This window comes from Falco naumanni, chromosome 20 (assembly GCF_017639655.2).
Source record: "Falco naumanni isolate bFalNau1 chromosome 20, bFalNau1.pat, whole genome shotgun sequence".
Lineage (NCBI taxonomy): Eukaryota > Metazoa > Chordata > Aves > Falconiformes > Falconidae > Falco > Falco naumanni.
The window spans coordinates 1,402,378-1,417,895 of record NC_054073.1 but is presented as its reverse complement, the minus strand read 5'-3'; the positions used below and the strand labels follow the sequence as shown (position 1 = coordinate 1,417,895).

Below are 15,518 nucleotides of genomic sequence, written 5' to 3'. Positions count from 1 at the left end.
CAGGCACACCCCGGGGTATCACCTTTTCCCTGGACAACCCCGAAGGAGAAGCAAATCTGAGACGCTTGTGGGTCTGTTGGGATACGTTTGGCTCACCCATGAACTGTTGAGCTTAATTTTGTGACAGCTGGGGTGGACTGTCTGCCTTTTAATGCCTTGGAAATTAAAAAAAAACCACATTGTAAAACAAATTAATAACTCATAAACCCAAAGGTGAGCTAAAGCCCCAGGTCACACTTATCTCACTGTATCAGATGTTACTGTCCCCTCTGCGGAGGGTGAGATAAAATGTGTTTCCATGAGGTTATGGACACGGTGGCACAGAAGCCAGAGCTCGTTCCACCTGCTGTAAAGCCCTGGGTGCCCCAGGACAGAAACCCGAGGTTCAGGCAGGGTTTGCTGCCACAGGGACCAGCACAGCAAAGCCCCCGTGCAGCCCCACGGTGTCTGGCCGAGGAGCGGATTTTCAGGCTGGCTGCTGAGCTGGAGTTACTCAGCTGTGCCAGCTCCACCACAGCAACCCTCCTCTCCTCCTCCTCCTCCGGTGAGGAGGAGGCAGCCCAGAACTTCATGCAATAGGCAAAATGTTGAGGTTTTCCTTCTCTTCGGAAGCTTTGAGCACCGGCCAGCAGCAGCATTAATGACCACCATCGTGCAGGGCTGATATTCAGGCTGCTGAAGCAACCGTTAAGTGCCCGTTGTCCTTACAGTGTCCGCAGCGTGACACACCGGCACCGTTATGGGGCTTTACATCACGGGTACGAAGGAAGATTAAAGCGCGGTCTCGACCGAGTGCAATGACTCGCCTGGATTTGTTAGGGGACGTTAGGATAAATAAGGAGAGTGCACAAAGAGGATCAGGGATTGGAGCAGAGGGGGATAAAGGCAGAGGAGCAGATGGCGAGCATCACCAAGACACCAAAGAAGTGGAGTGAGGCAGTCGTGAGCCCAGCACCACCGTTGTCGGGGCTTTGTGTGGAAATCATTTCACTAGTGAAGAGAAACTTTTGACGAGGGAGCACAGGGATGGGAGACACAAGGTCTTGTCAGCTGAACTCAGGCTCAACCGGTTTGCGCTGGGCTGATTTGCAAAGACGACTTTTAAAGGCCTCAGCTAGCAGGGCTGTGAAAGAGCTTTTCTTGCCTTAAAACTCACTCGACTTTTCCCCAAAACCTTATGGAGTGGCCAATTAACTCAACATAATTGACATTACATGCAGTTTTCCAAAGACAGGGGGTAAGGTTCTGGACCCCAAAGGACCTTTGCTTGTTTATTTGGTTTTTTGTTGTTGTTGTTGTTTGTTTTCCTTTGTCACTGTTAAAAGGGGAAGCACAATAAGATTATGAAAAAATAATGAGGTGAAGCAAACTGTGCCACATAATGAAGTGTGCTCATTTTCCAAGGCCAGCAGGAAACCACAAGACTTACTGTAGGCCAGCTCAATAGATGCCGAAATTGTTCCCAAGGCAGTTAAATGGAGTTACTTGTATTTACTAATGAGACATAATTGAGTAGGAAAAAAAGACATGCCTACTCATGGTGCGGTGACTTGGTTTTTTTACTCTGTTACAAAAGCAGAGGGTTAAATGGCAGCTGACGAGCAAAGCTCAGAGGAAAATAAACTGATTTTTGGCTTTGCAGCCCTGAAACTCTTCAAAGATGGAAACTCATCCAAACCTTATTTTACTTGCCAAGAGCCTCTTTTTTATGGAGCACTTTTCCTCAGGAGACCTGAACGCTGTGGCAGAAGATGTCTCAGATGGGAGCATCGTTTCGGAGCGTAAGAACCGAGGCACAGGGAAAGGGTCGGGATTTTCCCAAGTCACCAGAAGCCAGATGCAGAGCCAGGAGCAGGACTGGGGATGCTGTAGACTTTCTTGCACTCAGGAGAGAGATAGGTAAAGAAAATTAGTTCATGTTAATGAAAACCAGAGGAGGAAAAACATCACGAGACTTCCAGGGACAGTTGTTTCTAAGCAACTACTCTATTTTTCAAAGTTTGCATGAATTTTAGCTCCCTTCTGCTGGCAGCGATTTGTTTTTCCTCTCTAACTAAAGTTCTTACCCTTTTACTGACAGGGCAGGAAGATGATTTTGTTGCTGAACCAAAGGTAAATTTGTTTTACAATTTGTTTTACAATTTTAGGAACAATTTAATAGAAGGTTCAATTTATAGGAGCAAGCGCTTAGTCCATGGCCCATTTCTAGGTCTGGACTCACTCGTGCCATGGGTGGATTTGGCCCTTGTGTGCCACAACACGCACCCGGGGCGGGTGTAACAGGGCTCAAGGGAAACGCTCACGTTATGCCTTTGGTTCAAAAGCTGCTGCCTTTAAGAAGGACGCAGGAAGAGGACCGTTGAACCAATGTGCCATTTTCACAGCGCACACAGACATTTCCATCTCCCCAATACGAAGGAGGTGACAAAAAGGCATGAGCTGCCCGTGGCTGGATGCCCAGAGCCAGCACGGTCCCCCCGCGGTATCCCCGCTGGCTTCCACTGTGGCTTTGCACATGAACCAGTAATAGGATGCGCACAAGGATAATCTCCTCCTCTGCCCTGATGCCTGGTGACGGGGCGCTCTGCTGTGGGGCTCTCTCCCACCAGCAGGCAGAAAGCTTTAGGGCTGGGACCTCGCACATCAGTGAACGGGTTCATCAGGCACAAATGACATTAGTGGGAAGCAGCCATTGGCATCAGACCAGCCGAGACATCTATTTCTAACTTGGCCTGTCTGGTTTGTAACTGGTACCAGAACACATAACCCAGGGAGTCATTCCACAGCTTTGTTTGCATCAAGGGGGTTTCCAGCCTACGATTTCAACCTGAATCCCCGGGACTGGATTTAGGATCTTGTGTTCAATTGTGCACAAGCACCACAACCAAAGTCACGGCCGAAACCACACCTCTGGTTTAGAGTAGGAAGAAATAAAGGAAACACAGTCTGACCCATTAATGTTACTGGTTTGATACATGGGTCAAATATAAAATAGCCGCTTGGAATATGTTCCACACGAAGCTCAAGTTTCCCTGAACAGGATGAGTTCTTCTCACACCCATCCCCAGTTTCTGCCGTTCCGTGGGACAGCTCCTCCTCCAGTCTGGGAAAAGCAGCAGCATTATCTGCTAGAGCAGGGGTGGCGAAATGTGATTTTCCTACCTTCAGAACCAAGTAGAACCATTTTAAAGAGCTGAGACAGGACGGGATGTGAATCAAATGTTGCAGAGAGGAGGAATTTTCAATTGTGGGAATGGTGTGTGACGTCCTGGGAAATGCAGACTGCTGTGGCCAACTTTCTTGTTGAAATGAGAAGAGGAAAATTGACTCCTTTTTAAGGAATCAAGATAAAAATTGATGTCTTAAAACAGACAGCACCGTAATCCTGGGACAATCCTATTGACTAAACTTAGGTACTAAAATCTGCCCCTGAAGCTGTTATCATGCTGTTTTAATAGCAATTGGACTAGAGTAATAGCAAGATTAAACAGATTTTTATTTATAAAAATATCTATTTGAATTAATTTTTAGGGAATATGTAAATTAGAAACAATGTCATATGTTACCTTGTCCAGCAACAAGTCCCATTGACATTAAGCTGCTCTCCCACCATCCGAAGCCATCCTGTGGGAAAGGAAAATTGTAAAGATTTCCTCAAAATAAGAATACAGTTGCTTTAAATGTCTTATTTGCATATAATGGATAAATACCTGATGAACAAGACGGATATTTTCACTCTCAGTAATTAACAAAATGATCATTGGAACTGTTTTTACCCTGGAATGTTTATTTGCTGTTAGTTTTTGTCACCACCTTTTGCAGGTCGATAAAAGCCACGGTGGAAGAATAATTTATGGGAATCAAGTAGTTTGAACTAAAAAACCTTGGGGGCTGGCCCATCTGGTGGGCTCGCCAGGCAAGCTGGGGACTGTCCACTAGTGTGAGAACCTTCGAGTTCTGGAAACTGCCGATTTTATGGTGATTTTATTGTGCTTCCCTTTTGTCCACCGTTCCCAGAGTGCTGCTCCCTTTGGTACAAATACAATCGGTCAGCAGAGTTTTAGGGCTGATCCCGAGGCCAACGCTGTGGTATGCTGGCAGAGCTTAGACAGGGGAAGGTGTAAACGAAAACAGATTAAAAATAAGTCGCATCTGACCACAGTATTCTGGACCCAGATGAAGCCAAGGTATTTGAATTACTCGGGCCAGTGACACGCCAGGTACCCAGTTAAGTTTAGAAGGCAAATAAATCGATCATACTAAAGACAAAATCTACACAAGGAGATGGACTTTTATCTTTTGAAATAAATGAACTAGATAAATCTTCCAAAGCTTTATGTTGTTGGGCTAGTGTACCTCTAAGTCGAGCTCAGTCTTGCTCTTGGCTCGTATTTTTCAAGGTGCTCGGATCTGTCCATTATCATTATTATTTTATGCGTTTGTAGTACAGGAGCTGGCGGCAGTTTGGTGCCAGCCCAGTTGCTAGGCTCTGTGCTAAGGCAGAACAAAAAGCCCCTGACTCAAAGGTATTTTGAAAAGACATTAAAAATGCAATCCCTTATCTGGCAATTTAAAACCAGGCTCCAGCAGCAGAGGACAATTTACAACTGATTGCGTATTTTTCTACGGTTGAACATCTTGCAAAAATTAGACTTTATTTTCAGACGTGCCTACTGCTACCTAAATTTGACTGAAAATCAGGCCCTGATGTCTCAAAAAATGGACATTCAAAATGTGGCAGGAGAGGCAGTGTTACAGCTTTTGCTGTAATAATAAGTTTCAATGACAAAAAATGGAATTTGAGATATTTCTGTATCTATTTTGCACATGTAATGTGACCATAATTTACAGTCTGCATAGCAAGTTGTTTTGTTTCTTTTTTTAATAAACTTACTGCTTTGTTTGTGCTTTTAGCATGCATTTGCTCTATTGTACATCACCTCAAGCTTTCTTCACCTGAGTTGGAACAGTCCTGTAATGAAAGAATATCTCCCCCCTCTGCTCAGTAATTACAGGAATTTTGAATCCTTTCTGACAGTAGAATATTAATGTTAAAATAACAAAATAATTATTGCATTATACTTTTGATTTGTAATTCATTTAGTCAAACCTCTCATTACAGAAAAACCACAAAGGCACAGAAAGGCATTTGTATTCCTTCAAGGACAATTACAAAGATGGATTTAAGAAGGAGACAACACTCGGGGCTTATTTAGCTGAAAAAAAATCATCACTGACATCATTACAAAAGCATTTCCAAGGAAACTGGACAAATAATTAAAAGATCAGTATTTCCAGACACTAGACCATTTAAAATCTAAACAAGGCCAGAAAACAATAGGATATAATGAAATACCGATTTTTTTATTTTGTTAGTGATTATAATGTATATAAAGCAGCACCTTTTGCCGTCAGTACTCCCACGGACTCCTTAAGGAAGGTGTCAGTCAGTTTGAATATGAGAAGTAAAATCGGGTGCCTGGAAGGATATTTTTCCTAGACCTGGGATAATAATTTTCCTTGAGAACTCCCAAACCATCCAAACCTCACCACTCTGGTTTTGTATAAAGATCCGTACATATGCAACCTCCCCCCGGCCTCTAACTGCTCCGTGGGAAGAAGACCCCAAGTATATTGACACCAGGGAAATGAATTTTAAAACGTGATCCCAACCGGTCATCTAAAGTGCTTAAAAGACAACAAACGTGTGGGTTACTGGGTGCAGAGCAGGGGAGTTGCTTAATTGGAAGTGAAAGGCAGGACTTACTGGTTTATCCATCCTTCTATAAATAGTGATCTGACAGCGAGGGAGCACTAGCTCGGTTCCGCGCGGCCCCTTTTTAGCTCTCTCCCTCTGGGAATAGCACCTAATCCCAACTGCTCTTCTTACCACGATTAGCAGGACCAAAGGCTCTTCTGGGTGCTTGAACATCCTCGAGCAGAGCCGGTGCTCCCGAAGAGGAACATTACCTCATTTTCAGTAAAATGAAGTAATGTTCTCGTACTCTGAACCTGCAAGGACAGTCTTCTGATGTACCAAGCACTCCTTGGTACAAGCACAAATGTAAAACCTGGGTGATCGGAGGAGTAAGGAGCAGAAGGACTCGTGATGGAAGAGCTGGGAACTGTGCGAAGAAAGGAGGGGGGTGGGAAAGCGCTCTCAGAAGATGGGATTTGCAAAGGTGTCCAAATGGGTGGTAGAGACACACAAAAAAGCTCTAACGCCATCTATAAGCTTCCTAAACGGGACCGTAATCCATGTCATTTTTTTTTCCCTGTGGTTGAAATGGATGAGAAAGCGTGGGTTGTCCAAGAAATGAGAAGTTCCTGTATGCTAGTGGTAACGACGTGGGGGGAAAGAGGTATACATTGCTCCCTCGTCTCCGCTGCAGGCTGGTTTGAGCCCTTCCACGCCAGCACAACCTGGACCAAAGCTACAGAGGTTCTCCTGAAGCCGTGCTGCCTGCCAGGCGTCCCCAGCAGCCTCCTGCCGCTTCCACTGGCCGGGGCTCAGATCTTATGGCCCCAGTCCATGAGGCAAGATCATTTTCCCACAGGAAGAGCAACAACGTCCCCTGACCTTCAAGATCAGGTTGTTTTTTTCCCAGACCTCTCTTTCTGGCGAGACATCCCAAGATTTAGCTGTGGGACTTCCACGAATTCAGCAACCCATGTACCACAGCTATGCACAGAGTCGTCCCAGACATACTCATACTGTACATTTTCCATCAGCCTGCCAAGTTGATCTCTTCATGACAGCTACATCTTGCGACTGACCCCATCTGTCATTCTCTTTTACTGATTTGTCACTACAACTGGTGAAAAGCAGCTTGAGCCATCCGCCTTGCACGGCGCAGGAAATGGAGCGACGAGGCATGACCGTACGTCACTTGCTCATGCTGGTTTTAAATTCCCCGGCAGCTTCTGTGCCACGGGATGCTGGGGGTGAGCCCTGAGTCACCGACCACACCGTGTACCCAGCCAGCTTCATGTCTTTTGGGGCACCGCTGCACCTTGGCAACATTTCTCCAATAAAGCCTATTCCATTCTGTAAGGTCGGTGTTTTCCTGCTGCCATCAGAGCCTTGAGCCCTGAAAAGGATGGAGCTTCCTCTGCTCCACAGGCGCCCTCTGCCCGAGTGCTGCAGGAATTAAAACGCAATTAAAATCGGTTTTAAAACGCCACCGATCTTTTGTCGTGTTCCCCTGAAGTTGCATGTTGGGGGATGTTTATGTTTAATTGGTTATTTAATCTAAGCTGCTACAAGCTTCTTCCGTCCGAGTGTTTTAATTAAAACTGATAATTAAATGATACCAACATGGGGTGTCGACGCTTCTCAAATTTTTTTTCCTAAAACAGAACAAATGAAAACAAATGTTTTACAGCTCAAAACCTAAGTACTTGAAATAAATAAAAAAACCAAACCACAGATGCATATATAGCCACTAGTTTTGTGAAAACACCTCGGAACGCACCTAACATTTCTGTTAACTGGCAGGCAAATGCATCGCCTTTGCATCTCCAAAAAACGTGGGGTTTCTCTTCATTTCTCTAAGCCCTTCTGCTAAATAATGAAGCTTCAAAAGCGATGATGTAATAGATTGCAGATCTCATGTTGTTATTCTGAGGGGCGCTGGCAAAGCAAACATTCCCCATTGCTCACCTCCTATGTTTGCCCTGTTCCCTGGGTGTTCCCTTATCTGCTCATTCAAAAATAGAAGCACAATCGCGTTAACATTTAGCGTTACCTGCTGACCGTGTGCTTCATGCCCGAGTTATAACTCTGAATGCAAAACATTTCTGTTATCATTTCTTTTAAACTAAATAACACTAGTCAGACTCCTAATGCTTACACAAAAGTTCTCATTTTAAATCACTTGCAGTGGCTACAAAGCAGATAGGAAGCGTATCGCTGTAGTATGTAAGAGAACAAATATAGAACAGTTTTACATATGAAGAGGAACACTCTTTATGACTCTTTCCAGCTGTCCTTTCAGCGGTTAAAAATAACACACCTGGGCCGCTGAGATGCTTTAACTCTTGCTACTGAACAAGAGATACAGCTCATTTTATAAGCAGCTGTAAAAAGCAAGGTATTTTTTACAGGGCTTAAGAAGTTCCCTTCTTGCACGTCTCGTCCGCGTCCCTCGCAAGCGTTGCTCTAATGCAGATGGAGGGGGTATGCGCCAATTTATAATGAGTTTCCTTTTCGGATACAGGGTATTTTTTAACCATTTCTGACACTTGCCTACTCCCTACTAACTCCAGTCCCATTTACAATTAATGTCTCTGGGGCTTCCTTCCCTTCTTCTGCCTATTTTTCGTGTCACAGCAACATGTAGCAAAACTGTCTGCTTTAGAGGACATCTAGTCTCATTAAAACGCTCTCAGAGATTTTGTTTTAAATACTGACATAATTGCCCAGAAATTGGTGCTGCTTAAGTAGTCAGACATCTCACCAGAAAGTTTCTCAATTTCACTTGGAAAACAAAGCAAAATGGAAATAGATGTGTTTCTTGTCCGAACGACTCTCAAGTTCAAAGCTGATAAAGACATCCATTTGTCACAGAACTTTAGCCACCAAAAACTGGGAAGATTTATTAATCCAGGCTGAAATTGGCTCTGCCCTTCTAGACCACAAAGCCACATTCGTTTAGTGCAGCTGTATATCACCGTAACCCAATGTAAGACAGTTCTCATCCTCCCTTTCCATGCTCTTCTTCTCTTAGTGACTAATCCAGGAAGAAAAAGGAACGATACATTATTTTTGCTACCCAAACACAAAGATGAACTCTGGTTACCAAAGTCACTATTATTTTCCAACCAGATGGGTTAGAAAGATGGGTACAAATTATTCCGCTGATACCTTAGCAAGCTTTTCCGTCATTTCAGCGTGTTGGGCTGCGACTGATTTCTGTGCCTGACTGAGCAAAATGTCACTTACAGCGGCAGTGACTGTGAGCCAAGGGCCTAGGACAGCCAGCCTTCCCACACGGGTCGCTGCGCAAATGCCAATCGGCTGGAAGGGAACTTCCATACTTCTCCAAATAAGAATGTTTACTACGTAATCATTTCACTAATCTAAACTCCATTTTGATTACACCTAGCTTGTTTTACTAGAGGTCAGCTTTATAAATTTACACAATTATTTTTCTTTTAATTTTCCTTCCATGTTTTCATATTTAAAGATGATTTTATAACAAATGTTTGCTCTTTGATTCATTTTCTAATTTATGAAATGTTACTAACAAAGACTTGCCTGTTGGGAAGTGCTTAGGTGCGCTGCAGATAAAATACCTTTTGTTTTATATCACAGTCTTGAGTTCTGAGGAAGAGAAAACAGAATGAAAATAGCAACGGGTACAAACATAGAAATGCTAACAGCAAAGTCTCTGCATACTAGAGAAACCAAAGGTGTTAAACCGATGTGCATGACGATTCCCTGAGCCACTGCAAAAAGATGTCGTACAACAAACTGCCTACACATTCAAATGAAAATGTAAAACATACCGCATTTTTTTTAGCTTCCTATTTTCTGTCCTCAAAGCATCAATTTCCTGGACCTCGAGTAGGAAAAAACCGTTGTGTTTTGAACATTAAGATCAGCACCAACTTTGTACATCCTTAACGTCAGCTTTCTTTAGGGCTGATGAAGCGTCTTGCATTTTAAAATAACTATAACTTTGCCTTTTAGTCTTTATGTTGCATGCTGGTGGTTTTTTTTTTCCCCCCATCTGATTACTAAATCAATGCCAAAGCAATATAATCTCATAAAGTTAATAAACATTCTGCTTGCACTGATGGTATTTCTGCTACTGCAATGTTTACGGCTTTCCAGACACAAGTGAGAGTAGAAAAATATCTGATCATTTCATGGTTAAGGGTGTTTTTTTTTCTTTAAATGACAATACAGGCTGAACTGCGTGAGCTACCTGAGGGCAGGTGTGCCAGCAGCTAAGGGATGTTTGCTTATACGTGATGTATATATTGTGGAGGGCTGGTATTACACTCACTAAATCACACTGGCAAATGAAATACCACCAAATCCAAGTGCCTTGAGCTGGGTTGCATGCTCGGGCTAAAGGCAAGGATTCAGAGACTGTTGCCTCCTGCATGATTCTGGAGACAAAGCTGCATTTTTCCTCCATCCAGGCCAAGTTTATAGGAACAGTGAAATGACACCCAGGTGCCTGCTTTTCTCGATACCAAGCGAAAGGATCACTTTCCCTTTTGTCCTGAATTTTTGTGTGTTATTTACAGACATGAGACAACTTTGGCAAAACAAAGCCTTGTCTTAACATGGTTTGACATCCACCTTTATCACACTTGTATGTATTTAAAAGCCAAACTTTCCCAACTTGCCTCATTGGGATGTTTCTCAGCCCTCGACTACAGCTCAGTTTTGTGTTCAGTAGCTGGGATTTCTAAATCTTATCCCAGTTACTCACTAGAAAGGTAAAAGGCTGCGGCTTGTCAGGAGAGAAAATATATTCAGCTTAGTAGTCAGGGAAAATACAACACTCCTGAGCAACTCGTTACACTGTGGTAGGGACAAACTTCCCATCTCATCTCCGTACACAAACTTCAATATAGGCTGCGTGTCACTAATGTTTTGTATTTCATAAATATTACTAACAGACTGGCTGCTGTCGAAAAAGGGGAAGATTTCATGGACAAGCTTCTTTCTCTGATCGCTATTTTTCCTATAAAATACAAAAAATTTAAGCTATATCCCGATTTCCGTAATGTATTTTGATGTATATTAAATGTAAATCAAGCAGAACAAAAGATGAACTAGGAGCATGGAAGAGTTCCTTTGTGTCAGCTTTTACGAAAAGGTACTTACAAGATTTGCAAATAGCTTTCATTTTACATCAACACCTGCTCACCGTTTTCTGTATAAAACATGCTCATTAGGTGATTATATTTTTACGAATCCTTTTCCAAAATTGTCACACTCTGGGATAAGAAGAGCAGAAGAGTAAATAGCACAGAGACCCGCTCTTTTAAAGGTTAGCAAAATAGAGATCTGCTCCAGTCACGCCGGTTATCCCATGAAGGTCACTGCTGTGCCCCCCATCCCAGAGATGAGACGACGAGGGGGAGCATGTCCCCCACCCCCCACCTGCCCCCCAGAACCCTGCTACCAGTCTGTTTAAGACGTAAATTCTTCCAGGTTTTGCTGGTTTTGCAGTGGCGCGGGCTGGCTGACGTAGGGCACAGTTAGGTGGGGAGGGGGTGACTGGTGTCCCGCAGTCAGCCGGGACCGGGGGTCTGGGGTCTGCCCCGTGCCTGTCCCAGCTCCCCCTCACCCTGGCCTAGCTCCCCCAGGACAGGTCCCCCGCTGGCTGGGTGGGCTGTGCTGGTGGTGACGTGCTGGGCTGGGGGAAGCACCCTGACTGCCGATGGTGTGCGCTGTAGGGGGAACGAGGTGGTTGGGTATCAGGCCACCTTCACCCTGCCAGGACATTCGGGGCTGGAGGGACCTGGGGGCAGCTGAGGTGTCTGGGGGGTGGCTGGAGGGGCCTGGGGGTGGCTGGAGGGGTCTGGTGGGGTCTGAGGGGTGGTGGTGGAGGGGTCTGGGGGAGGCTGGAGGGGTCTGGGGGAGGCTGGAGGGGCCTGGGGGTGGCTGAGGGGCCGGGGGGGGGGGCTGAGGGGCCTGGGGGGGGGCTGAGGGGTCTGAGAGGGGGTTGGAGAGGTCTGGGGGGTGGCTGGAGGGGCCTGGGGGAGGCTGGAGGGGCCTGGGCGGGGGTGGTGGAGGGATCTGGGGGAGGCTGGAGGGGCCTGGGGGAGGCTGGAGGGGTCTGAGAGGGGGTTGGAGGGGCCTGTGGGCTGCTGAGGGGCCTGTGGCTGCTGCTGGGGCCGGGGGGCTTCGGAGGGGCGGGGGGGCGGCAGTGTGCCCGCCGGGCCGGACGGGGGCGCTGCCGGGCGGTGCCGCGGTGCAGGCTGGGGGATGTGGCCCGCACCCCGCCCCGGCCGCGCCCCCCGCCGCGGACTACAGCTCCCAGCCGGGCCGGGCCGGGCCGGGCCGCGCCGGGCGCCATGAACGCCGTGCTGGCCGTCAAGCAGTACGTGTCCAGGATGATCGAGGACAGCGGGCCCGGCATGAAGGTGCTGCTCATGGACCGGGAGACGGTGAGCGGCGGGGCCGGGCGGGGGCGCGGGGGGTGCAGGCCCGGTCCCGGGCCCGGGATGACGGGCGCTGCCGCCTCCCGCCCGCAGACCGGCGTGGTCAGCATGGTGTACACGCAGTCCGAGATCCTGCAGAAGGAGGTGTACCTCTTCGAGCGCATCGACTCCGCGCACCGGGAGCCCATGAAGCACCTCAAGGCCATCTGCTTCCTGCGGCCCACCAAGGTGGGGCGGCGGGGGGGTCAGCCGTGGGGCGGGGAGGGAGTCCCGGCTCGCTCCGGCCCCTTCTTCTCACCCCATGTTTCTTAAATCTGCTCTTCCCGGTGCTGTCTCCATCCAGGAGAACGTGGAGTTCCTCATCCAGGAGCTGCGGAGGCCCAAGTACAGCATCTACTTTGTCTGTAAGTGCATCCTGCCTGGCTGGGGGTCCTGTGTTCCCTGGAGACAGGGGATAAGCCGGTGCTAAAACCCCTAGAATGTGTGAATTCTAGTTTTTATGCTCTTTAGGTCACCACGTTCTTGTAGCAAAGGGGACATAACTAGCAGATAAAATAATTAAACCAAAGCAACCTGTAACAGGTCTTTAGAAAGCCACACCATATCTGGCCGTTCCTCCGGTGCGGCTTCTCCCTGACAATTTCTGGGATTTTAGAGCTTCTTGTTGCTTTGTAAACACAAAGGAAGGCTGACGCTGGGGGTAAAGTGCCCTTATTCCAAGGAAAACCGAGATGCTTGGGAGACTAGCCCAGATCCTAAAGGTAAATAATTCAGGATAGACTTCACATCCCAGCGTTGCCCTAAGCCTGCTGCACGGCTTCTAACGCCTGGCGTAGGGGGCGGCTGTTTCTCCCATCTCCCGCTCACACCCCAGAATATTCTGTGGTTTTGGAAATGGAGCAGAATGAGCGCAGCTGGTTTGGTGCGGAGGTCTCCCAGCACCAGTACTGTGGAGAGGCGCTGGGACTGAGCTCGAGTGGCCTCTAGATGTCATTGCCGCTCTGCAGGAGCGCCCAGGAGCCGGGCTGCGGGCTTGGTGGGGGGAGGGATTCCGGCTTGGAAAAGGTGGTGGTGAGCCAAGCGAGTTGTCCATGAGCCAGCACTGTGTCCTGGGGGCCGGGAAGGCCAGTGGTGTCCATCTCTGAGCTCCCCAGTTCAAGGGAGACTGGGAGCTACTGGAGAGGGGCCAGCAGAAGCTACGAAGATGATGAGAGGACTGGAGCATCTCCCTTACGAGGAAAGGCTGAGGGAGCTGGGGCAGGTCAGCTGGAGAAGGCTGAGAGGGATCCTGTCAATGTCTACAAACACCTTGAGGGTGAGCACCGAGAGGATGAGACCAGGTGCTCCTCAGTGGTGTCCAGAGACAGGACAAGAGCGATGGGCACGAACTGCAACACAGGAACGTCCTTCTGAGTATGAGGAAAAACTTCTCTGAGGGTGGCAGAGCACTGGAACAGGCTGCCCAGAGATGTTGTGGCGTCTCCTTCTCTGGAGACGTGCTGTTACTTCTGGTTTTGAATAAAACCCGCCTGGATGCGATTCTGTGCAGCCTGCGCTAGGAGAACCTGCTTTAGCAGGGGGTTAGGCTAGGTGATCTCCAGAGGTCCCTTCCAACCCTGACTGGTCTGTGATCCTGTGACCCAAGGAGCCCCGGTGAGATGTGGGTGTCACTGCTTTCAGCCATTTAATATCACTTTTACACAAAAAACTGTACTGAGTATGAAATTGGGTAGATGTTAGGCTGGGGAGAGTATGCGAGCGAGCCACTGCTGCCTTTCCAGCACAGCTGCATCCTGTGGGGTGTTTAATGATGTTTAATCCATCGTTGATTGTGACGTGCTGATCCAGTGCTGCTGGTATTGGCACCAGAGGCAGAAAGTTGGACAGAGAATTAGCTCAGAGTATCCATGTGAGGTGATTATGATGTCTGCATAATAATTGCAGGTGTAAGGTCAAAGGATCTCTGTTGCAATCTGTTCCTGCTCCAGAGGAAAATCTGCTCATCCTGATCTGTGGTGGTCCTGTGTGTTACGCGTCACTTGCAGAGCCCGACTGTTCTTCCACTGTTGTTTTCTTTCAGATTTCAGTAACGTGATCAGTAAGAGTGATGTCAAGTCATTAGCTGAAGCTGATGAACAGGAAGTTGTGGCTGAAGTTCAGGTGAGTTTTTGAATATTTTAAATATATCTCCTAATCCAAAAGTGCCAGCAAAGCGAACGTACAAGCTGACAGACTCAGGTGTGGCAGTGGGGGGAGCCTGTAGTTCTTGAACAGTGTGCAGCAGCACTGTGCGACAGTCTGGGATGGAAGAAGATGAACACACACGTGGGATTAAAAAGTAAAAGAAAGAAACCCTCCTGTGTCCCCTGTTTCTCCCTGCCTTTCAGTTTTCAGAGCTGCCACCGTTTCTGCTGTCATCGGTGTTGTGTGTTTGTGGTAGTGGCGAAGAGCTCCACCCTTGAGAAATACCCATGACAAATTGGTGGTGGGGTTGTCAGCAGAAGTGTGGGGATTTGAGAGGTCGGGCACGGAGGAAGGAGGAATGATCAGAGTCAATGTGTCTGTGCATTGCTCGGGATTTTAGTGTTAAAATCCCAAGAACACATACTCCTGTAGGCTGAACAAAGGCTGGCAAGGCACGTAACTGTATTTGTTTTCACTTGTTGGCAGGAGTTCTATGGCGATTACATTGCAGTGAACCCGCACGTTTTTTCTCTCAACCTCTTGGGCTGCTGCCAGGTAGGAGAAAAAGCTAATGCTCCTCCAGGGTCTTGTGTTATGGTGACCAGAGACCAGTAGGCGCAACAAGCTGGGTGTGGCGGTGGGTTGCCCAGAAGGCAGACCCCTCTTTGGGGTCCGTAAGAGGGGACACACACCAGGGAATCGGGGCTGTGGCCGCTGGTGTACCTGCTCCTTCAGCCCACCTGTAGTTTACTATAAGGCTTCAAGACTTGGATTTTGTGTGAGAAAGAGTTTGGGGATGGTGCATCCGTACCAGGCGCAGCCTTTCCTTCCAGGGTCGCAACTGGGATCCGGCTCAGCTGTCCAGGACAACTCAAGGGCTGACTGCTCTGCTTTTGTCTCTGAAGAAATGCCCCATGATCCGGTACCAGCTCTCTTCCGAGCCAGCAAAAAGGCTTGCTGAATGCGTGAAGGTAGGGGCAGAACCTCTGGCAATGTTGAATGGCAGCATACTTCAACGGCACCTCAGATCAAGTGGCTTTTTTTCCTTTTCTCAACAGCAAGTGATCACTAAAGAGTACGAGCTGTTTGACTTTCGGCGCACTGAGGTTCCTCCTTTACTTCTCCTTCTGGACCGGTCTGATGACGCCATCACCCCGCTTCTGAACCAGGTGACTCACCTCGCAGTTGTGCAAGGGCTGAGGTAG

The 15,518-nt window shown here is 47.6% G+C and overlaps 1 protein-coding gene across 4 annotated transcripts in view; it reads left to right on the top strand.

The window, feature by feature from the left end:
- The first annotated feature begins 11,962 nt into the window (after positions 1-11,962).
- VPS45 (vacuolar protein sorting 45 homolog) overlaps positions 11,963-15,518 on the top strand; it is a 28,029-nt gene continuing 24,473 nt past the window's right edge. For 2 of the 4 annotated variants that reach the window (XM_040618566.1, XM_040618567.1), the window contains exons 1-7: positions 11,964-12,135; positions 12,223-12,357; positions 12,473-12,533; positions 14,210-14,289; positions 14,800-14,868; positions 15,147-15,284; positions 15,372-15,482. In XM_040618566.1, the coding sequence (XP_040474500.1) occupies positions 12,043-12,135; positions 12,223-12,357; positions 12,473-12,533; positions 14,210-14,289; positions 14,800-14,868; positions 15,147-15,284; positions 15,372-15,482 (687 nt within the window). In that variant the 5' untranslated portion in view covers positions 11,964-12,042. Of the gene's footprint in view, positions 12,136-12,222; positions 12,358-12,472; positions 12,534-14,209; positions 14,290-14,799; positions 14,869-15,146; positions 15,285-15,371; positions 15,483-15,518 lie in introns of all 4 variants that reach the window. The other 2 variants (XR_005831483.1, XM_040618564.1) reach the window with 2 other exon arrangements.